This window comes from Trichosurus vulpecula, chromosome 9 (assembly GCF_011100635.1).
Source record: "Trichosurus vulpecula isolate mTriVul1 chromosome 9, mTriVul1.pri, whole genome shotgun sequence".
Taxonomy (NCBI): Eukaryota; Metazoa; Chordata; class Mammalia; order Diprotodontia; family Phalangeridae; genus Trichosurus; species Trichosurus vulpecula.
Genome location: NC_050581.1, coordinates 2,559,297 through 2,584,366, shown reverse-complemented (window position 1 = coordinate 2,584,366; position 25,070 = coordinate 2,559,297). Strand labels below are relative to the sequence as shown.

The window sequence follows — 25,070 nt, the reverse complement described above, 5'->3', positions numbered from 1 at the left end:
AGATCTCATCATAGAATATGTTGCATGTCAACATTTAGGAGCCCGTGCGAAGGGGTTGGAGGCTAGTAAATGCACCAGCCATCATTTTCATTTCTTTTGGTGACTTTGGCTACAGATAGTCATAAGTAGACAGGAAAAGTTAGAGAACTAGATGAAATAAGGACGTTGGATGAATAAGGCCGCCACGAAGATTCAGGCTTTCTTCAGTGTCACTTCCACAGGATAATGGTCGCTGATGGCTAGAGCCTAAGCAAAAGAAAACCCGTGTGGTGATTTGGGCCGTGCAACACCAATAGGAACACATCAGTGACAAACACAGAGCGCTGCTTCCGGCGGGGTGGGGGGCACACTACAGATGTGAGTCTTGTCCTTAATCTTGTTAGGGAAATGAGGCCTAACCCTGGGAAAGATAACTAACAGTATATACCATCCATACTAGCACGAATATGATGAGGGTCGAGCGAACTAGAACACTTGTCTGTATGGAGAAAAGAAGAGAGTATTGCAGTAGGATCAAAAGTGGAAAAGTGGAGGCAGAGCCAAGATGATGGAGTAAATGTAGGAACTTGCCTAAGCACTCAGACCCTTCAAAATACCTTTAAATAATGACTTAACAAATTCTAGAGCAGCAGAACTCAAAAAGACAGTGAAAAAAAATTTCCGACTCCAGACAGATGAGCAGGGCCTCAAGGAGACTGAATCTGTGGCAGCACTGGTGGTTTCCAGGCTTATCAGCCCACAGACGCCAAAGACAACTTAGAAGGTTGGCAGGAAAGGTGCTTTTCACTAGGAGGACAGAGGAGTGCAGGTTGTGCCGGCACAGCCCCAGCCCCAGCAAACCAGGAGCAGGCCTTGGGAGCCACTGAATCAGCAGCTGCTTCTGGAGCTTTTGGCCCAGAAATGGTAAGGGGGTTAAACAACTGGTCAGAAAGAGATCATGGGTCTCTGCTAGCATGGAGGCAGGACTCTTGCTTTCCTCATACTTGGAATTGGATCCCAGTCCTGGGTGGCAGTCCCAAGGAGAGGAGGAGCACCAGAGCTTGTGGTCACAGTTCCAATGCAGAAAAAAGTGCTTGTGGTCAATCACAGACCAGACCGCAGGCCAGAAGAGGAGCAAACACCTCTCCTTTGATCATACCACCTTGGAAGAACTGAAAACTTACAGGTCCCTAGAGATATCTCTGAAAACAGCTGCATAAAACCCCAGAAGCTTAGGACAGTGTGCCCTCCACCCTAGAAGCAGAGCCCTACTTTTAAAAAAAAGTAAAGGAATATGCTGGGAATATGAGCAAGCAACAGAAAAAAAAAATCTGACCATAGAAAGTTACTATGGTGATAAGGAACGTCAAAACACACACTCAGAAGATAACAAAGTCAAAGCTCCTACATCCAAACCCCCAAGAAAAGTGTGACTTGTTCTCAGGCCATGGAAGAGCTCAAAAAGGATTTTGAAAATCAAGTAAGAGAGGTGGAAGGAAAAATGGGGAAGGGAAATGGTGATGCAAGAAAATAATGAAAAACGAATCAACAGCTTGGTAAAGGAGACGTAAAAAAAAATACTGAAGAAAATACCACCTTAAAAAAAAAAGACTAGGTCAAGTGGCAAAAGAGGTCCAAAAAGCCAATGAGGAGAAGAATGCAAGAAGAACTGGCCAGATGGGAAAGGAGATCCAAAAGCTCACTGAAGAAAATAATTCCTTAAAAATTAGAATAGCACAAATGGAAGCTAATGACTTTATGAGAAATCAAGAAACAATTAAAAAACACCCAGGATGAACAAATAGAAGATAATGTGAAATATCTTATTGGAAAAACATCTGACCTGGAAAATAGGTCCAGGAGAGAGAATTTAAAAATGATTGGATGACCTGAAAGCCATGATCAAAAAAAGAGCCTAGACATCATCTTTCAAGAAATTATCAAGGAAAACTGCCCTGATATTCTAGAACCAGAGGGTAAAGTAGAAATTGAAAGAATCTACTGATCACCTCTTGAAATAGATCCCAAAAAGAAAACTAGGAATATTGTAGCCAAATTCCAGAGTTCCCAGGTCAAGGAGAAAATATTGCAAGCAGCCAGAAAGAAACAATTTGAGTATTGTGGAAACACAATCAGGATAACACAAGATCTAGCAACTTCTACATTAAGGGATTGAAGATCTTGGAATATGATATTCAATTCTGGAGGTCAAAGAAGCTAGGATTGGGGCAGCTAGGTGGCCCAGTGAGTAGAGCACCGGCCCTGGAGTCAGGAGGACTTGAGTTCAAATCCGGCCTCAGACACTCGACACACTAGCTGTATGACCTTGGGCAAGTCACTTAACCCCAATTGCCCTGCCTTCCCCCCTCCAAAAAAACAAAAAAAAAACAAAGAAGCTAGGATTAAAACCAAGAATCAGAATAATACTCCAGGGCAAAATATGGATTTTCAATACAATAGAGGACTTTCAAACTTTCTCGATGAAAAGACCAGAGCTGAATAGAAAATTTGACTTTCAAATGCAAGAATCAAGAGAAGCATGAAAAGGTAAACGGGAAAGAGAAATCATAAGGGGCTTACTAAAGCTGAACTGTTTTGTTTACATTCCTACATGGAAAGATGATATTTGTAACTCGTGAGATCTTTCTCAGTATTAGGGTAATAGAAAGGAATATACATATATATAGACAGAGGGCACAGGTTGAGTTGAATATGAAGGGATGATATCTAAAAAAAAGTAAAATTAAGAGGAGAGGGGAATGTACTGGGAGAAAGGGAAAGGGAGAGATAGAATGGGGTAAATGATCTCACGTAAAAGAGATAAGAAAAAGCTATTACAGTAGAGGGGAGAAGTGAGGGAGAGTGAGTGGACCTTACTGTCATCAGAATTGGCTCAAAGAGGAAAGAACACACTCAGCTGGGTACAGAAATCTCTTACCCTACAGGAAAATAGGGGAAGGGGATTAGAGAAGGGAGGGGGAGTAACAGAACGGACAGGGTTAAAAGAGAGAATAGAATAAATGAGGCGAGGATAGGATAGAGGGAAATATAGTTAGCAATAGTAACTGAAAAGATTTTTGAAGCAAGTTTCTCTAATGAAGGTCCCGTGTCTCAAACGAAACCAAATCAAATTTATAAAAGTAAGAACCATTCCCCAATTGATAAATGACCAAAAGATACAATCAGCTTTCAGATGAATCAACCGAAGCTATCTACAGCCATATGAAAAAAGTAACTCACTGATTAGAGAAATGCAAATTGAAACTATTCTGTGGCGCTACCTCATACCTATTAGATTAGCTAATGGGACAGAAAAGGAAAAGGACGAATGTTGGAGGGGATGTGGGGAAAATGAGACGTGAATGCACTTTTAGTGGAGTTGTGAACTGATTCAATCATTCTGTAGAGCAATTTGGAACTATGCCCAAAGGGCTATAAAAACATGTATGCCCTTTGCACTGGGTAGCACCTAGTACTAGGTCTGTATCTCAAAAGAGAAAAAACAAAGGACAAGGACATATATGTACAAAAATATTTGTAGCACCTCTTTTCTTGTGGCAAAGAATTGGAGATTGAGGGGACATCCATCAATTGGGGAATGGCTGAACAAGTTGTGGTTTGTGATTGTGATGGAATACTGTTGTGCTATGAGAAATGATGAGCAGGATGTTGTCAGAAAAGCCTGGAGAGACTTGCATGCAGTGGTGTAAAGTGAAGTATACGGTGTACAAAGCAGCAGCCGTATTGGATGATCAGCTGTGGATGATTCAGCTAATCTCAACAGTGCAATGATCCAGTTCGACTCTGAAGGACTTAGGATGAAAAATGCTGTCTGTCCCCAGAGAAAGGACTGATGGTGTCTGAACACAGATGGAAGCAGACTTTTTACTTTCTTTATTTTTCTTGAGGTTTTTTTTTTTTTGGTTTTATGTTTTCTTTCACAAAATGACTTATGGAAATGTTTTGTGTGACTATATATGTATAACCTGTATCAAATTGCTTGCCTTCTCAATGGGAGGAGGGAGGGAAAGAATTTGGAACTCAAAGTTTTTAAAATGAATGTTAATTGTTTTTACATGTAACTGGGGGAAAATAAAATAATAAAAAACAATTTAAAGTTGGAAAGTGTAGTTTGGGGACGTAAGATGAGGTAGACAAAGGTAGAAGGTATACATGGGGGCGATAGGGGATATGATGTAGTAGACCATGAAATAACAGGACAAAATGTCTGGACTTGATCCTGGAGCAGTAGGTTGCTATTGAAGTTTTCTGAGGTGGAATGCTGAGTAACATCAAATCCTTATTTGGGGGAACTTACCACGGCATCACATGAAAGAATTCATTTGGAGGGAGGAGATCAGTACTGTAATTTATGTCTGAGCAGGTAGGGACTGGGACTAGGGTGGTGACAGTAGGAAAAGTAAAGAAAGGAACAGATGTGGAAAACATTTGGAAGTACTGATGGGAATTGATTATAAAGAGAGGAAAGATTATAAATCTTTATGGATTCACAAAGGTAACCAAAGGTCAGGATTTTAGCTCTAGAAGGGACCTTAAGATCACCTAGGCCAACCTTCTCATTTGACAGCTGAGAAAAGAGACCAACTAACTTGTCCAAGGTTATATGGATAGATAACAGCTGCCACGAGCCCAGGCTTCAGACTCCACATCGAGTGCAAACCACTGTGCTCATTTCAAGACTGGGTGACTGGGAAGAACAGATCAGATTTCCTTGGAAGAGATTGTAGAAAAAAGAGCCCGATCCTTGGGAACATCATAATTGGAGGGCTGAGAGGTGGAGGAGGACCAATGAAGAGAGAAAGGAAAGCCTCCTGCTCTCCCCACTGAGCCTCTAGAGCCAGACATTCCTGAGTCCTTCGGTACGACACTAGATAGTGATCCTAAAGGAGGCTTTTGTCTCCGTGGAAGATACAGGGATGTGTGTGTGTGTGTGTCTCCAATTCCAAAGTGGAAGAAAGAAGCTGCAAAAGTGGGTATTGTGTCCGGTCTTAGCATTTGTTGAGAGATTTGTTTTGCTTCTGATCAAAGGCAGTCTTTGAGGAAGGGCCTTTATGGTACATTCACAAGGTAAGTTTATCTTGAGCCAGCTAATTCAGGTCTTAGCTCAAAAACTGTAACGTCGCAGGCTCATGTTCAATGAAACTTCAAAACAGGATAAAAAGGGAATGAGAAAAACTTACCATTTCATAACTCAAATTGTATGCTGCCTGGAAATCAAATGTGGTGGCCGACCCAGGCACGATGGCACTTTGTAGCTTAGTTCCAGAGACTACAATCCTGTAACATACACCCGGGTACAAAGGTCAAAACCTCCCCCTGAATTTCAGGATCAACATACCTGGAAAAAATCATTGCCACCCATGCCTCAGTCTTACTGAAAGGAAATGAGCCTGCAAGGTAAAGTATCAGTACAGTGGTATGACAGGTGCACAGCCTGTAAAATCAGGAACCAGCTTCCTATTATGCTGAATGTGGACCAGGTTCTTGGACCTGTACTGGAGGGTCAGTGGACCAGTACTGGAGCACTGGACTGGGACCAAGGCTGATTTCCGTATAGATGTTGGAGAGGGCTGAAATAGGAACTGCAAAGTCAGAAAACAGTGCATGTGGTAGATAGTCTCAGTTGAAAATGAGATTGAGAAAGCAACTTTCCAGATCCTGGAACCCCTAAATCTGCTGAAAACAAGGGACAAAGTTTAGCACTGGAGAGTCAACCGGAGGCAAAGTGTAAGCCTGCCCTGCCAGGTCAGCATCTTCATATCAGAATCCTTGAATTGCTACTAGTCCAGAGAGGACACCTAGGAACTTGGCAACTGTTCTCACTGCTGCTTTTCCTTCGCCCATCCAGCCAGGATCAGTTTGGCTTAGATACCACTGTGAGGCTAAATTCTTAGGATTACAGGAGCTGGTCAGATAAGGAAGGAGAAGGCAGCTGAAGACTTTTCCACCCTGAAAACTCTCTTACAGAGGAGAGAACTCTGAGCTTGTTACCACCCCTCCACCTCCCAGCACTTCATGTAGAATGTTGAAGCTCTCCAGCTTTCCATACTTTGTAATGCTGGACCTGAGACAGGAAAGGAAGCAGTCTTACTGCCTCAGAGGGCAGTGGTGAAATGGAGTGACTCGAGAAAGTCTGAAAAATCAAGACACCAGATTCATTCTGATCAACGATCAGGTTGTTTGTTTGGTTGGGGTTTTGGGGCCTCGGTTATAAATGTTAGAACTGGAAGAGACCTTAGAGATTGTCCTGTTCATTTTACAAAGACTAGGTGCTATTCACTCAAAGTCACAGTTCATGCCTTTATCCCCCAATATGCATTTTGTATACTGTATGATTAATGTTCTAAGAGTATGGGACTTAATTGAGAGGCAGGAAGTTAAGGTACAAAGGTTGTGGCTTACCCAAGGTCTCACGGCCCATAATTTGTGAAATTGAAACTAGGTGCCGTCTCTCCTGGATCATGCCACCTGCCTGTACTTCAAGCATATAACATTTGAGCTAGATGGCACCCTAGAGATCACATAATCTGACCACTTCACAAGAGGGAAACTGAGTTGCTGAAGATTCCACCGTAGTTAGTGGCAAAGTTGAGGCTACAATGTAGGGGAGCTAAGTACATGCAGTAAGTACTTGGCCAGTGCTTGTTACCAATGCATTCCTGTATCAGTGTGAAAAAACCAGATAACTATCTGAATGCCCAGCTGCCCCTGTGCTTCCGAATGCCCAGGTGCCCTTGCACTTCTGAATGCCCAGCTGCCCCTACACTTCTGAGGTGATCTCAAACACAGCTGAACCAGTGGCCCAGGGACTAACTTTACCTGTCATAAGCACAGTTTGTAGTTGTCGCAGTGGTGTCTGCAGTGTCAGGAATTAGCCACTCGAATGTTGGGTCAGTGCGCAGACGGATAGACGACCACTGGGAAGCAGTGACATAGCTACACCCAGCATTGAAGTCTCCCATGAACATAATGTCCTGTCAAGCAGAGTCCCATTGTTAGCCAGGAGGGCCCTGTTTCTCAGGAAGCTAAGTGGGATAGACATAGGGACCAGCAGTGGACCTGTAGGAAACTCCCAAATAAACAAACACCCTCCACCAGTGCAGAGTGGCACCTTCCCTACAATTTATAATCTTACAGAGTTGCCTAGAGCGCTGAGAACTTAAGGGACTTGCCCAGGGTGACATAATGTATAGAGAGCTGGCCTCCAAGTAAGGGAAATCTGGGCTCAAATCCTCTCAGATGGGATAATAGAAAAAATGGGAGGGGATGCCACCCCATCGTCACCTCCCCAAACGCCCTGCCTGGAGTAGGAAGAGTGAGAGGTGTGTGAGGTCTGTGTTCGGCTCCTCTGGCTCGTACCTCTGTGTTCCATTTTTCGCGGACGTCTAGGTAGACATCATAGAGTGCATCAATCTCAGCCACAGCATCACTTGGGGCTGCATGCAGAGGTACGATGACGAACTCGCTCACCTCTGAGGAAGCAGCAGTAGCATCTGTGGTCAGTGCCTGTCTCTGTTCAGTGTCCCGGTCCCTCTTTCCAGGCCTGCCCACTCCCTGTCCTCTTTCCCCACCACCTCTGCCCATCCCCAGCCTGGGGTACCAGCATGCTGAGCCACATCCTACTGGGAGGGTAGAAGTATAGATAGGGGGTGATCAGGGAAAGCCCTGAAAACAAGGTTGTGGGAGGATCCAGAAACAGCCTAGAGGAGGTTGGCTTTGGGGATGTCAGGTAGGTCTTTTTCTTTGAGTGCTTCTTGCCTGTAGTTGGAGAGGAGAATTTGACAATGGCAGGCTCCCGGCTGAAGGTGTCATTTCCACAGGGTTCACAGCCGTCGTCATAATAATAGCTGTCTAGGACAGACACTTTGTCAGGTCTGCAGGGGGAGAATTCAGGCAGAGAATGATCTTAGGGGAGTGGTGCATGTTCTCTTCCCTACCTGGTGTATAGTCCCCTGGGGGTGGAGGACGTTGGAGAAAGGAAGAAGGAAAGGAGAGAATGGGTAAATACTGAAATTTCTCAACTTCTGCCTGGTCTCTTACTCCAAAATCAGATATGAGCCTCTAGCCCTTCTAATTCCTGCTTTCTAAAGTGGCTCTCCTATAGAACTAAGGCTATCAATGAGGGATGCTCATAGAAGGACCTGGAAGTCTACAGACCTTTCTTGGTTTAATCCTGGCTTCGAGGGTTAAGCCACTAATGATGTTTGCAGCTTACCCTGCTGGCCTTCACCTGGCTCTGGGTTTTAGGTTCAGTCTCAGTAACCCTGCATCTCCTGGTCTCCAAGACTGGCCCTGCTGATGATGTGACATAGTTAACTCTGTATCATCTGTTTCTGTCTCTGGTACATCCTTAATCTGATTCTTGACTGTTCTTAGTTCTGGTTCCTATCATGTGAAATGGGTCCACCAGCTTCCCCTGGCTTCTGCTGACAGTGAGGCTGAAACCCTAATTAGGTCTTGGCAGATCAATAGAATCCTGAGTGGGGGGAGAGGGTAGCAGGGTCCCTTTCATCCAGTTTCTCTGCTCATAGGTAGGATCCCACCTGACACAACTGCTGTCTATTACCCTTCCACCCTTAGAGGGGTAAATGCTTGTGATTAAGAATCTCAAAGTCCTTTATTTTTCTTTCCAAGAGAAGCCATCTTTGTTTCCTCTCCCAATTTGGGGGCATTACCTGAATACAAAGAGATAGCGTTCTTTATAACTGTTCCGCCCTAGAGGCTCACTGACCACAAAATGATAGGCATCTGCTGAGTCACTGAAAAGAAATGAAAAATTAAACGTTTTATTCCTGCAACTGAAGGTACCTTAATACAGATGGGGCCAATGATGCCCCATCTCATGTAACTATACCTTCTACTCTCCACATTTTCTTTCTGGACGTTTACCTGGTGCTGGAGGGCGTGGCGACCACTGTATCTGGGATTGATGGAAAAAGAGCTTGTTCTAACCCTAAATATTCTTGGGCTAATCCTGAAGGTTTATGTTTTCACTGTAGGCCTGTCTCAATTACAAACCCTTTCCCAATCTCATCACAGTCTGGGTTTCAAAGCCAGGATCTCTCCCTGGCAGCTCTCCTCATCCACATCTTCTTTCTGTATGTGGCAGCCCAGCTCAGAGACCCACCTGTTGAGTTTATCCAGCAGTTTCCCCACAGCTGTCAGATGGCTGTCTCTCACCTCCTGGACGAGAGCAATATCATACTGATTCAGGATCTGCAAATGTGGAAAGACTCAATACATTGAAGAGAATTTCTGAATAAGGAGAAGCTGGTATAATTGTCCCTGTACTACAGGTGGCCTCCCCAAATGCCATCATCCCAATGGTTTTCCCCCATTCATACCTACAGCATTCTTCCCCAGGCCTTCTCATGCTTTCCAGGTTCCCCACTATGATAAAGCCTGAGGGGCTCCCTGGAGTCAGATTTTTACTTTGAGAGACTGCGAACAGAATACTGTCAGTTAAGCTTCTCCCAATTTCAGTGTGCATGCCAGTGAATGTGTCAAAGCCAGTACCAAACCATCAGTTGACTCACCCAGTAGGGAGGGCTACTTCTCTATTTTTATTTCAATCCTTACACTTCCATCTGCCAGAATGAATTCTATGTTAAACAATAAGTCTCTATTTCATGCCACTTGCTTTTTTTTTTTAGTATATTACTTTCAAAACTGTCCTGCTTGTTTGTGCTTCCTTCTGAACTTCCTTCTGTTTTCTTGTACAAAATGTTTAAAATGACATAACTGTCTTTTTTTGTCATTGCTCTTATTAATCGTCCTTCCTATTAATCCTCCTCAGTTAATGGGGGAAGAAGGGAGTGGGAAGAGCTCTTCATAACGTAAATATAGCCGAGAAAAACAAACCCTTGGGTCATGTCTAAAAATGGAAATCTCTTTCTGCCCCTTGTGCTCATGCCCACTCTGTCAGGAAGCGGGTAACATCCTTCCTCAGAGATCCTTTGGAGACTCCGATCTTGCTGCCTTGGGACACGCTGGGCTCCATGGGCTCTTGGCCTCTCTGGCTGCGCTGGGAGGCTACCCCCCCTGGCTTTGATAGCAGCTGCCTTTATTTCCCTCCAGCTTCTGACTGGCTACAGGTCACTGTAGTTTCTCCTTAGATTTCTTTATAATTGGTCTGATGCAAGCTTCAGGATTTTATTAGAGTAGTTATCAGGGAGCTGGGTGGTCTGCTACCCATCCATCCCCATCTTCAGACAGCCATCTTGGAAATCTCATGATTACTTTCAAAATACACTAAAGGGATGTGCTAGTAAATGGTTAACAGCTTGTTCTTAGGAGAAAAACGCATGCAGGAATCGCTCTCAAGTTTAATATGTGTTATGGACATTTTCTCCGTCACCTTTCTTAAGTCTAGAAATCAACAAAACAATAAATTAAGCCTCGATGTGTAGAATTTGACCATCTCCAAGGTGTAAGCGTTCACAATGAAATCTTAGCCGTCAGCTTAGAGCTGGTTCTAGCACACCCATGATGATGATGCCCCAAGGCTTCCTAAACGAGATCAGTTATGGTGACTGTGGCTTGCCTGGGCCACCCAGGACTTACCATCACAATATAGTCAGAGACGGTGTCATTAGACATCTTGGTCTCACCAAAGGTCTTGATATTAAAAGCGGCGATTCTAAGGCACGGAACCACTTGCAGGAGACAGCCAGGGAGGGAGTGATGCTATTAGCTTCATGGTGGTCATTCTGCAACAGGAAAGGCACATCTAGGTAGGAGCCAATAATTAATGATGTTGACTCCCAGATACCAACTTTGGGCTCAAAGTACAAACTGATGAGTAGCGACAGAACAGATGAGATACGGAGGAGAAAAAGATACGGCGCTTTACTCTGGATCCCACGCAGACCGGACTCACCAGTACCAGGGGACCCACTAAGCTTATCCATTCAGAAGATCTGAGTGTGAATGCTGACTTAAACACTTACTAGCTGTGTGATCCCAGTTTCCTCAGTTGGGATAATACCAGCCCAACCTCGGGGCTGTTGGGAGGATCAGATGAGTGAACATATTACACGTTCAGTGAATACTAAGTGTCTAAACTGTAGAGAGCTGCTGAGTGAATTGTTCGATCTCTCGCTGATTCTGTAAAGGGAGTTGCTGTCAGTCTCAGTAGGCAGGCTCAAGAACAGGCTTTGAACTTTTTTAAATTTTTTTTTTTAATTAACAGGAAACCTATTTTCTCTTCCTCCCACCCTCCCCCATTTCCCACTCCATTGAGAAAAAGAAAAAGAAACTCCTTGTAACAACATAGCTTAGTCAAACCAAACAAATTCCCCTATTGGCCATGTCCAAAGCATGTGTCTCTTTCTTCACTTTGGGTCCATCCTTCTCTGTCAGGAGGTTGACGGTGCGCTTCATCATGGATCTTCTGGAACCGTGGAGTCTTTGCAGTGACCAGAGTTCTTATATTTGTCAAAGTTATAGGCTTTGAACTTAATAGACCCTTAAAACCTCACCAGATAGGACGCCAGCCTAGGGGCTACTTGTCTAGGAATCTGCCATTAAAGTGGGGAGGGAAGGCCCTTCTCTCCTCCTCAGATTTTTTTTTTATGTCTTTCCTGAGTCCAAAGGGAAAAACGAAGGTTTCTGGTGCTTCCACTATGTGATTTCTACCGATGTTCCTAGGAAGCAATTGTGAGGATGATCAATTACTACTAAAGGAGTGATATTCTGTTTTACCACCAGATCTAGAGGATAATCAATGCCTATAAAAGAAGTGACATTCTATTTTACTGCCAGATCAAGAAAAAGAACATAAAAATAGGCAAAAAGCTTTTGATGTAACATTGGGTTAGATTGTTGGAACGTAACGTTGGAAAGGATGTTGGACGTTGGAGTCGGAATGCTGGGCTTTGAATCCCAGCTGGCCTGCTTACTATCTGTATCCTCTGGAGCAAGGCCTTTCAGCTTCCTGGGCCTCAGTTTACTTATCTATAAATGAGGTGATTGGACTAGATATTTGAGATCTGAAACTACGCTAACTGACCTTGGGAAGGTCATTTAACATCTGATCCTCTGGGTTTACCCAGCATTCCTCAACTAGGTAGGGTAGTGGGGAGGATATGACCTTGACCTTTAACAGGGATGGGCTATTAGGAAGAAGGAAACCATCAGGGACCATTGCTTCTGGCTCCACCCAAGGGGCAGTGACTCCTCCATATACCCCTTTCACGTCCCTTCCAAACCTCATTTTGGTGCTCCACATCCAGCCTCCCGATCCTCACCTAGACACCCGGGGATACTCTTCTCTTAACCCTCTCCTTTACCTTAATTAGATCCCTATTTGCCAGGGTTTCACTTAAGAATAGAAAGGGCATCTTGTGTAGTGGGGCGCAGTGAAGTAGCTTCCAGGTCAAGAAATACACTTTGTACCCATTTATAGCCTATAATCACAGCACACCATCCCTCACTGCTCATGCCACCACTAGAAAGCTGAGAGGGTGAATCCTTGCAGATGTCTCCCTTCTCTTTCCATGAATGGCCTGGTGGCTGCAATCCCAGTGAAGCCTGGAAGTTTCAGCCTCCCTCATTGCCAGAGATGTACCCATGGCCCAAAGTAGCATCTAAGCAAGCAGGGACTTCTTCCTGCTTAAGGTCCAGATCAGAGACCTAACTCCAGTTTGTCTCTAGAAGCTTGCCCCCTACCCATAACGATAGTCTGCAGGCTTTAGTACAAAGCAGAAATTACAATTTAAAAGCATATTTAGGCAAATGAGTCCCAAGAAGCCTATGTGAATAGACCTCAAGCTTGTCACCCAGTAAAGCACCTTAGAATGAGGTACTTTCTGCAGCCCACTTCTGCAGGACTTTGTAGAAGGTGAGGGATGGGGTGGGAAGAGCAGGTCTCTCAGAGGCACCTTATCAGCCTTCAGCACAAATAGGAGAAACTTTAGCTTTCCTAAACAGATAAATGAAGAGGGCAAGTATTTACTTTAATTGAAGAGAACTTTCACTTTACAGAGCATTGATCCCTGAATTCCCTTAAATAGGGAGCTCCCCTCATACATTTAAAATATAGATCTATAAAGGCATAACATACATAGCTTTTCCTTTTTGCATAAAGATCAAATGAGATACCCTATAAAGTGCTTTACAAATCCTAAAGCACCATATAAAATGTCAGTTCTTACTATTAAAGCAAGGCACAATCATTAATCCAACCTCCAGAAAGTAGTTATTCTTTTTAAGGCAATGTGTCTTGCTAGGGTGACAGCCCTATTGCCTACAGACAAGCACTCTCTAAAATGGACATAGCTTTCACAAAAATTGAATCTGGTTTCCTGAACAGTGTGGTGCTGAAGAGGAATATTCCTGTTTTCCAAACTGATATGACTGTCTGAAAAGAACTACAAGAGTCCTCTTCTATAAAGTGAAGAGATTGGTCCAGAAGATGGTTTTGAAGGTCCCTTCTGGATTCTGACATTTCTCCTGATCATCCCAACCATTAGTTCCACAGACAATGGACTTGAAAGAAATAAGGTCTCACCTGAGATAGATCTTCCACAAGCACTGGCACAGGTAATCTCAAGCAAGAACTGGTGGTGCTGGTATTTTTTCCCTTAGTATCAGTTGTCTTATATTGCTGTACTTGGAAAAAATCTGGAGGGGAAGAAGTTATTCAAAGATACCTTAGCCTGGTTCCTTTGCAGTTGAGAGAATTCTCCTCCTGCTCAGGGGTTTTAAACGTTCAAGCAGCCGTGACCTTTCCTAGGGTTTATTTGAACATTGCATCATCTCTGAGGATGAAGAACAATGACTCTGTGTTGGCTTTTAAGTGGGGTAGCCTGCTACTGTAGAGTATTTATTCTCAGGCCTAGAAAGACTTTGAACCACTGTAAAAATAGTGCTTCATATCATATTAGATAATAGTGTTTACATTGGTTTTATTTTTATTTCTAAGACAATCCCCAAAGACACTTACATTATTAATATTTGAATCTAGGTCAAGGGATCCAAACCAGCTATTCACCCAGAAATAGTCAACGTAGAGTCAGATTTTCCCTTTTTAAGTTAGTCTTTCTAGGTCCCTGGACCTCTTCTCTAGGAAGATCTGAAATCCATAGTCTTGTACCTGACAGTCCCAGAGAGATGTTAGGCTGTTGTGAATCTAACGTGTCAAAAAAGAAAAACTGCACATTCCACAGTGAGACAGTTCTATTGTTTCCTGGAAAGTTCTTTAGACTGAGCTTAAATCTGCTCTTGACACTTACAGAATGTGATTCACCCTATTCCCTCCACCTCAAATGTCCTTTCTGTCCCTTTCTGCCTGTGGAAACCTAATCCAACCTTATGCAACCTGGCTCAAATGCCATCTCCTCCCTGAATCCTTCTGGCTGGGGGTAGTAATGAATCAAAGATCAGTAAGGGCCCTTCCAGCTTCATATCCTATGATCCTAATCTCTCCCTCCTCCAGGTTCCCATAGTACTTTGCTTATATTGATACAATAGTACCATCCCATTCAGTCTTGTGGTTATTTGTGTATGCCTTATGTACTCTAGTAGATATAAAATTCCTTGAGGAAAGAGACATGGTCTCATTTGTCTTTTGCTAAACTGAATTCTCCCCAGTTTAGCCTAGTCCTGCCCTTTGGAGCTTCCCTTAGATTATAAAAAGTTTCACTGTGCATGAATAGGTGGAGTATGATAGCATATCCTGCAAGTAAGCATAACCACTGACCCTTCCCCAGAGACATTTACTGGAAAAAAAGAGGGGAGGTTTTCAGTTTATTAGGTGAAGACGCTCAAATATTCCTCACTGGGGAAAGATCAGACCATCCTCTGTGTAAAAGAAAAATTAAAGACAAAAAAATGAACCTTTTGCTTTGTAGACCACAAAGGTTTGTCCTCATTAACCTGCTTTTTCTTCTACTTACATGGCCCTATTATTTTTCTAATCTATCTACTGTAAGAAGTTGGGGAAAATAACTCAATTATGGGGTTGGCATGACTAGGAATGAAAAAAATCTGGGAAACTCTGTTGTATTTGTAGGGAGTAGTGGGAGTGAGAAGGAATGTGGAGGAGAACAGTGGAATGAAAATGGTCTAGGCTGTAGAAGCTTGAGCATGCTGCTGGTGCTATTTTAAACTGAACCTGTCATTTCAATGGTTTGGGAACTCCCATTGAGGAAACTCCTTCTGCTGGTTCAGGTCAGCAACTCCTCTGCAAATTACATCTTTAGAGAGTGTCATGGGATCTTGAGAGTTACAAATGACATGTCCAGGACCAGTATAACCAATAAGTGTCAGAGGCAGGACCTGATACCTGGCTTTTAGGCCATCTCTTTATCCACTGCACCATCCGGCCTCTAATACCTTTGAGAGAGGTCAGAAAAGTGATCAGAATAATGAATCCAGTACTTTTAGTGTTATTGCAAATGCCAGTTCGAGTTGGGCAATGCTTCTCCTCCTTCTTCTCCTCCTCCCCCTCCTCCTCTTCCTCTTCTTCTGCTCCTCCTCCTCCTCCTCCCATTCCTCTTCTCCTTCTCCTTCTCCTCTTCCTCCTCCTTCTCCTCTTCCTCCTCCTTCTCTTCCTCATCCCCCTCCCCCTCTTCCTCTTCTCCTTCTCCTTCTCCTCCTCCTCCCTTTCCTCTTCCTCTTTTTTTTCTTCGTCCTTCATTACATGTGGTTGCTTTGTCTACATGGGGAGCCATCCAAAGGAATATAATTTTGGGTCGCTTATATTTTGTAAGATATCTTGGGGCTTGGGGGTTAGAGTTTTAAAATTTTCCTATTTATTTCATCATTATTTTTTCAAAAGAGCAAGGTCAATCAACTCTTTGTCTTGCACAGTTTTCATTCATGATTTCTTGAAATGTAGCTCTGAAAAAACAGGCTTCAAAAAAGCCCACTGTCATCCAAACAGATTTACTGGAGTATGCCTTTAAACCCAAATCACTCTGGTTTTCATCCATTAGCCAATGATAGGTCCCAGTCCAAGCCTCTCTTGCTCATTGTTTGGGTTTTGATGGCTCAACCTGAGTGTAAACAGCAATTGTTTTCTGCTCTGGCCAGAAACTCTGAACATCTTCCCCTCCTAGACTGAGTCTTTTGTGATGGCAAACTAGGCCATGTTTTGTCTCAATTCTCACCTAGCCCTTAATCACTGAATGGGTGCTGCCTCAGACAAAATGAGACCTGAGAAAGAACTTAGTTTAAAAAGACCAAGGTCACCCACTGCATCCTGGGCCATTACCAGTGGTCTTGACTTTTGTCTTGCCAGATGTCTTACTCAGATGTCTCTGGAGGAAAGAGTGAGTCTAATGACTTTGCACAGCTCTGCCTCACTTAAATCCAATTCATGGGCAAGTCAAGCCACCATATTCATGATGTCATCGGTCCTTTTTGAGAACAAAGGACAAACAACAACCTAAAAACTAAAAAAATACCTCAGGATTTCGTCCAACTTTAAAATAATTGGTTCCCTAAAGATCAACCAAGAGCAATCTTTTCCTGATAAAAAAATCCTAAACTAGTATCCCCAAACTGGGCCAGGGATGGAGAGGGCACCCCTCTGGGCCTCAGTTTCTTTATCTGTAAAAGGAAGGGGATGGACTAGATTAGTGGTGTCAAGCTCAATCAGAAAGTGAGGCCCACTAATCTGCACATAAGAATCCCTGCATTGCGTATGCTGATTTAGTTTTAAAATATTGTGTTATCTATGTCTGTAACAACAATGTTGCTAGCAGCTGCTGCAGCTGTGAAAGGCCAATAACCAGCACACAGGAAGGCCACCAGCACAGGTTCTTTGATCTACTTTTCTAAGGAAAGCAACTTTAAGGGGTTAACAATCTTACTTTAATTAAACATACATATACCATTCACTTAGTTCAGGGGGAAAAGTCAGCACCTTGAACTTCAGAGAGAATACAAACAGAAATTGCAGGCAGAAATTATACAAACAGAGCAAACACACACAGAAATCACCAGACAGGCTTCCAGCTGTCTGTCCAAGACATTATATACATAGTTACCAGAGAGAGAGAGGCACCAACATCTGGGTTTTCAAAGCCGGGGGGGGCTCCAACAGCTGCCCAGAGTCTCGGCTGGCCAAAGCACCAACACTATTCCAATGAGTGTGCCCTCAAAACAAACCGCCAACCTCAGATTTTATGTACACATCTCAGGGCTGAGAAGCACCCCAAAACAAAAGACGAAAGCGTCCCACTTTACCTGCCCCATTCAAACAAAGGCAAGACTCTTTAAAGGCACTTGATGGCCTTAGCATCCCAAAAGAGAAGAACAAAAACATCTCACCCTAATTACCATAACAATGTTTCATTGTATTTTTATTTGTTTTGTTAAATGTTTCTCAATTACATTTTAGGGCCACATTTGGGCTGTATGGGGTCTACAGGCTGGGACACCCCTGGATGAGAGCATCTCTAAAGCCTGTGACTTTTCTTAACTTTCTTTTCCCTGAATAGTCTGGCCCTTGAAATCCCATGCCTCCTGCCCATAAATTTGTTTCCACCCTCAACTCCTTCCACTCTTTATGGCTCACTCTCACTTTCCCTTTTCCTGATTAATGTTTCTAGGAGGCCTAGTTTAAAACATAGGAAGCAGCAGAGGGGCTTGGATTGGACCCAGAAGTCAGCAGAGCAAGCAGAAATTTGGTGAGAAGAACCCTGGGGAAGGTCAATGCCAACAGACCTCGGTTTAACTTGATCAAGGAGGGAGGAAGCTAGAGGAGGCCAGGTCAGTGACCTGTTATAGCTTCAGGTAGATGAGGATGAGAGCTGTGAAGGGGTGCCTGGTAAGACTAGAGACAACATATATTGCCAAGGAACTTATGGAACATTTGCACTATTAGCAATAACCATGCCCTGAGGTGGTGACCTCAGCATTGGCCTGCTGAAGGAAGACTGGTCCATACATGTGAGAGCTAACTGTTGGAAAGAATGCTGCTGGGAAATGCTGCTGCAGAAAAGATTTAGGTCTGAATCCTGGGAGCTAGGTGGTGCATTAGAGAGGGACTGGGAGGCAGGAAGACCCGAATTTGAATCCTGCCTCTAGCTGTGTGAGACTGGGCAAATCACTTAACCTCTCCGTCTCAGCTTCCTCGATGTAAAACGGGGATAAAAATAGGACCTATACCATAAGGTTATTGTGAGGATCAAATATGTAAAGTGTTTGTCAAACCTCGGCTACACACACACACACACACACACACACACACACACACACACACACACTCAAACATTAGCTACTATTACTATCATTATCCTAGCTACCATCCTTCTATTTTTCTTAGAGAATTTACTTTTCATTCAAATGTGTATGGGACACTCACAAAAACCGGAATAAAGAACTTGTGACCCCAAGAAAGTCACTTTACGTCTGAGCCTGTTTCCTGCTCTATGAAATTAGAAAGAGTGATATTTGTATGACCTGTGCCACGGGGCCACAGAGTCCTTATTGGTGCCAAGTGTTAAAACTGTAAGGGCTAATGGCTGTTTTTGTTAACCTGAAAGTGTTATATGAACGTGAACTGGATTTCCTATGGTATATTGCTAGTACAGTTTGCTTTGGCTAAGGGTTGGAGGTCAGGGGAGAAAAATCTGGCATGTAGATAATGGGTCCTAGTCCAGTTCAGAGTGGCCCCAAGGTCAGAGCAGGGAAATTTAAATGAATCTCTGCAAGCTAGACTTGAAGTGACTGGCTGACCTAATTAGAAGTAAAAACAGGAAGGAGGCAAATTACAGACCTGAAACTTATTTAACTCTTAAGAGATACCTTCGGTACTACTGTACACTCCCTCCCCCCCCCGACTTTAAGTAATAAATGTGTGCTGACAGAGGGTTTTGGTTGGCACATCTAACTCAGATCAACCTGTTTTGCCTAAAAGAAATGCTTTTGCCGTTGCAGAATGACTAAACAAATTATGCTATACAAACGTAATGGAATATTACTGTACTGTAAAAAAAAAGTATTAAGAATACAGAGACATATGGAAAGACTTAAATGAACTCATGCAAAGTGAAGTAAGTGGAATTAAGAAAACAATTTACACAAGTGGAAAGGATAACAAAACAAACCGAATGCTTTGAAATTATAACAGCCAAGGTTGGTCCCAAAAAGAGATTTGAGAAGGTACCTCTGACCCTTCTTTGCCGAGCTGGGGAACACCAGATATGGAACACCAGATAAAATGATGGACATGGTCAATGTGTTTGTTGAACTTTTTTTCCCTCTTTTTCTTCTTTGTTATAAAGATGGCTCTCTGGGAGAGAGAAGAAGAAGAATAGATTGGGGAATGAAAGGAATATAAAAACACAACATATTTGTGAACAATAAGTTTTTTTTTATCCTTTTCATGATCTTTGTCATATAAAGTCATCTTGTCAAGAGTTCCATTTGTGACGGTTTTTTGTTCCTGTTAAAGGATTCTTGGCTATGTCTCGGATAAGCTGTCTTCCTTGCCATTCAGGTCCTCTTAATCAATACCAGGCGTGTGATGATCTTGAGAGAGCACTTATTAGAAGTATGTTGGCAGCTAGAGCTAAAGGGGCATTTTATCAGACAAAAGTATTGTAGAAGTCAGGGGATATAAAGGAAAGGAACCAGGTGATAGGAAAAACACACTGCCCAGGTTCGTGTTCCAAAAACTCTTTTAGTTGTCAGGCAGATAGAGACAAAGGACAGGAGCAGGGTAGTCTGAGCTTCATTTTCTTCCGTGGTACTTCAGAAGGGGAATTGTTCTTGTCAACCTCTCACAGGATGTGTTCTAAGAAAAAGAAACAAACAATTTAGGTTGCGTGTCCATGTTTAATTTCTCTCAAGCTGGCTTGACATGCATTGCATGGGAGTTATAGGCCAGCACCCCCCCTAAGGAGGCCAGTCCAGAACAGGCTCGATTTGGGGACAGTTATATGCCCTTTGAAAAGAAGGTGTTCCTCACGGGTGCCAATCAACTCTGGTCAACACACTGGGAGGTGGGCTATATTAAAATGAAGGTTTAGAGTCACTTAGTCCTGGTACAATACCTTTTCTACGGGGGCTGATATCACTCCACCTCCCAACAGAAGAAATAATACCTCTTCTATCAGATCACTCCCCCCCATTCCCCTTACCAGACCACTCCCCGCCTTGGTCAGAAGAATCTGTCTCCACCCAAGCCTGAGCAGATTAAATCAATTCAGGCCTGGGTTGGAGTTTGACCAGGATAAGACTCAATGCAATCTCATTGTGAGTAATGTCCTGGTGAAGAACTTTAGAGAAGGGGGTAGGGGGACTGGGAGCTCTGAGTCTCCAAGACACCAATTACCAAGAAAAATCATTTTTCACATTATCAATGACTGATGCCTACAAAAGAAGGCCTGCAAAAACTACATAAGAATTTTGATGGTTCCTGCTCTTGTAAGAGATCCTCCCTCATGCGTTGTAACAGATGCAAGGAAGGGAAATTACAGCCTGGCAATCAATCATTTAGAATCAAATGATCCAGCCAAATAAAATTAACTCAGTTGCAGAGGTAGAGCTCCAGCCCAGCTAACATTCCAGTAGAAGGGTCCTTCTGGTTCTATCTTCATCTGACAGTTGCTGGTAATTCACCCTGGGTGCTCAGAGAAGAATGTTTCCTTCAGTTCCCAGGCAGGGAGCTTTGCAACTTCAAACATGGCCCAGCAAACTCCCTGTTTAGGAAGCATAGGGGAAAGGTTTGGAGGGGTCCCTCTTCTCAATCTTCCCTTCTCTATTTTTACCTTTTTTTTTTTCAAGAAGCAGACAAATCAAATGGATTCCTAAAGAAAACACAGATGTCCTAGTTCATAACTTCAATCAACACTTTGTCAATTCTTTTATCTTATTGTATTTACCACCTATTCAATTAATAAAATTCCTTTCTCATACCATCATTAAACATGTATGGAAATCATAAATTTGAGTGACACAGCCACCCTAAATTGGGATGGTTCTAAAATGTATTTAAACCTTCTCATTCCTTTGTCAGGCAGTCAGATTTCATCTGACCCCATACATGTATGTATTCTGCTAGCTTTAAGGGAATAAATAATATAAATATATATCATCTAACCTGTTTGCCTCTTTTTTTTAAGAGGGGAAGGCAGGGCAATTGGGGTTAAGTGACTTGCCCAAGGTCACACAGCTAGTAAGTGTGTCAGGTGTCTGAGGCTAGATTTGAACTCAGGTCCTCTTGACTCCAGGGCCAGTGCTCTACTCAGTGTGCCACCTAGCTGCCCCCTCTTTGCCTCTTTAACCAAACTTTCAGGTCAACAATTATGGTGCCAGTGACGACAGATGGAACCGATGGCATGGGGTAAAGACTGAACAGCACCCCACCCCATCAATGCTAAGGACTCAGGTGCCTCATTGTTGGGTAAGTTCCCTGTTCCCAGCTTCCAAAGGACTCCCACTAGTTTGTTGAAGTCTGAAATTCCCTTTAAGCTAGCTTAGGAGGCAGGGATCAAGTCTGTGGTCAAACACTCCGTATAGATTCCCTGGAGGTAAGGACTGATGTAGGAAAATAAGCTATAGGTCAATCAGAAACTAAAATTAGAAATCTGGCTAACAAGCAAGCCATTACCTGATGACCACAAGTACTGACTAGTGCTAGCGTCAATTAACTAAAGATAGCGCCAAATTATGTTGGCCATGGTGGGACTCTTTTGACCAGTCAGAGATACTTTATCTTAAAACCAAATTAAGTTTAAGGGCCAACGAAACATCTAGCCAGGAGTGGGAATCTTTCTGTCTGGTTTGCTGAGAGGGCAGAGTGAGAACAAAAGGCAGAAGCCTCTTCCCTTAAGGCTCACAAAGTTGCTTCAGCATCACCCCAGTACTGGCTAATTCCCTCCACCCCACTCTCGCCTCTTGCCCAACAACCCCAGCCGGTCTTTCTCCTCTAACCTCTGCTCCTTCTCTACCCTATTCCTTGCTTCCTCCAACTCCCCCCCCCCCCCTTTCCCTTAAGGATTTCCCAAAATCTCCATCCACTCCTACTGTGTCAGGTCTTGAATCCTTGCAAATTCCCCAACCCCCTTTCCTTGGAATAATAGTAATAGCCAGTTCATGATGGGAGTTTGTAACAAGCTTCTAATTCCCCCTCTCTTTGTCCTAAATTATGAGCTCTATTTATATTTGTCTTGTAAATTTTGTCTGTCAGTGTGTATCTCTGTGCCTGTGTCACGTGTGCTGTGAATGAATCCATTACCTTGTAGAATTTCAAATGCAGGCAGCCAGAGACTTCTAAGGGCTGGTTGTAAACTCTTTGCAAAGGTTTCTGTGTTGTAGAATTCCTACTGAGCAAATGAGAACCCTTGAAAAAAAATATAGCAGTGTGATTTTCAAGGCTGTTTTATCTAAGGGTATAAGGTTTATGGACTACCACCTTCACTATCTATGTGAGATTCCAGAATGTAATTAATTCCTAGTCATATATTTAATGACAAGGGAAAGAAAAGATGCTGAGCAGATTCGTAAAGGCCTGGTAAACTTTGTTACTGTGTTAAGGGTAATTTAATTGGGTATGTTCTTCTTGACTTATAGAAACTAAGTCTGTTTTCCATTACAAACACCTTTTTGACTAAGGAACTTTGTGACATCTAGGAATTCTGTAATAACTAGGAATTTTGTTTGTTATAATACTTCAGGAATTTATGTTACATAAGGACATTTTACACCAACTTAGTTTTAATGAATTCCAATGTTTAAAGGTTTATTTTTGCTTTAAAGAACAAAAAAGATATCTATTATTTTAAAGGTTTCCAACTAATTTTCTTCATAAAGGTTTAGTGAGTATTCCTCTTAACATCAAGATAAATTCTAAACTGTTTTTTAAAAAGGGGAAACACTTTTAGAAGGCATGCTTTGGAAAATCTCTTGTGTGATTTTTGGAAGGCCTACTAAATTTTCAGTTGCAAGATAATTTATTGCTAAATTAATGTAAGGAACTGTAACACAGAAGAGATCTTGCTCTTTTGATCTGAATTTGTAGTCATTCCATGGCCTAAGCAAGAGTTAAAATCAGTGTTAGAAATTATCATATGTATAAGATTCAAATCCTGAAGTGCCTCATTCTTCACACTGAGTATAATTAAAGAATAAACGAGCTTGTAAAACAAGGACATAAATCTGTCGACCTGTGAGGAAAGTTAGGAAACCTCGTTTTGTTTGAGGAATGGAATTCCAGTAGCTATGTTAATAAAGAGTAATAACTTATGAGCTATCTTGTCTTATGGTTGAAGTGTAAAGGAAAGCTGAATAATCTGAATAATGGGCTTGATAGATTGGAAAGATAAATAAAGGTTTGATTGGAAATATGAAAGGCAGATAAGAAGGTTTCGGGACAAATGGGGTTATTCAAGCCCCTCCTGTTCCTAGATAGTTGCTCTGGATACCTTTGTGCCAGTTTCAGATGGTTTAAGTATGTTGAGAGAGTGTGAGGAATTTTTTTAAGAAGACAGAAAAATTATTTAACTTGATTCAATAATAACTCAACCAAATTTGAGATGGCCCTATCTGAAGGATACCAGCCCATATTTATTTTGCTGTTCAAGACTTTATGGGACTGCAATTTACTATTGTTTTGAGTTTTGATTACAGGGACAGTTGTCATAAAGCCAACAGTAGAATGGCATGAGCTGCAGGCTGAGAACTGCTAAAGGTGGATGTCTCTGCCTGGGAAAAGTTTTGAGGACAACCTCGGACATGGCCTAGGTGGGATCTTCCTGACTCTATTTCCCAATTTTGCTATTTCCTTTCTGAAAAGGAAAATTCCCCACCTGATTAATCCTGAACCATGCCTGGAATCAAACAGAGCTAAGGAAGTCCTTTCCTTCTGTTAGAATATATGACATTGTCCCTCCTTTTTTCATGGCAAATTTCTATCATCAAGAAGTTCTGTAGGTACAATACTAAATCTATTCAATAATAGATGGAAATTGGAACATCTCTGAGTTATTATAATAGGATGCAAGAACGAATAGCTTACAATTTTAACCCATATTCATGGCCAAATAAATATAATATAGAGATAACATCCTCCAAAAGGAGGAAATGATTAGACCAAATAGTAAGACAAAGATGTAATGTGATAGATGTCTAATTAAAGAAGATAGCAAATTTTGAGAAAAGCAACAGGATCAGACTGATTCCTCTAACAGCTGTATACAGATGTGTATGATTGGCTTCCAAAATTTATCCTGTTTTGATAACAGGATCTCAAATTTGAATTTTCACACAAAAATCGTGTAAGGTAGTAGTAAAAGTGAAATTTTTTTCTCCTTTATTAAAGTATCTGTCTGATAATTTTAAAAGGCAGGCAAGCTCATTTTATGGTTGGTCCCTCACATTTTAAAAGATTCTTATATCAGGTATAAGATTTAGGTAAGGATAGAAGTAGCAGATGATGCATAAACTGAAATTCTCTGAAGGTTCAAAAATGGAGAACCAAATTTAAGTGAGTATACTCATTTATATTGTCAGAATTATCTGGGAACTTCTAGATCTGAACCAAAGAAGCAGAAGTCCCCTTTAGAACTGTCCTAAGAATAAGACCTATTGTCAAAGAAAGGATATCTAGGGACCAGAAAACTACATGAGGCATCTGGGATTCAAAAAGTGCTGCTTAAATGGACATTGGGCATAGGTAACCGGGATACAAGGAACTTAATGTTAACTAACATTGGAATAATGATTGCATTGATTTGTATGGTTCATGTTTCAGTTTTCTTGGTTATCTTGGTGACAGGTAAATCTCCATTCTCAAAACTGGTCTGTTGTGAGCCATGTAAGTAGTTTAATCTCTACCTGATTTAATATAATTATGCAATTTTGTAAATTGTGAGAAAAACTTTATTGTATTGTTTGAACCTAGCCCTGTGTGGCTGGGAAACTGAACCATTTCGATGTGCCTTTAGCCACATTAGGTATGTTGTGCTGTTTCCTCTCAATTATCAAATCATGTCTTCTGGGAGCCTTTGTCAGGTCTGTCTGACTATTTCCATAGCTGCCAACTTGTGGATATGGACTCTTGGATCCATCTGTCACATCTAAAGATTGCCTCTGCTCCCAAGTGGACATCTGAGCCC

The 25,070-nt window shown here is 42.4% G+C and overlaps 1 protein-coding gene across 1 annotated transcript; it reads right to left on the bottom strand.

The window, feature by feature from the left end:
* Nucleotides 1-192: 192 nt before the first annotated feature.
* Nucleotides 193-10,708, bottom strand: DNASE1 (deoxyribonuclease 1). Its single transcript, XM_036739108.1, is given in 9 exon segments — nt 193-246; nt 5,181-5,277; nt 6,820-6,974; nt 7,360-7,472; nt 7,759-7,874; nt 8,676-8,759; nt 9,128-9,216; nt 10,564-10,672; nt 10,674-10,708. Coding segments are annotated over 9 exon segments (852 nt in total).
* Between the last annotated feature and the right edge of the window lie 14,362 nt (nt 10,709-25,070).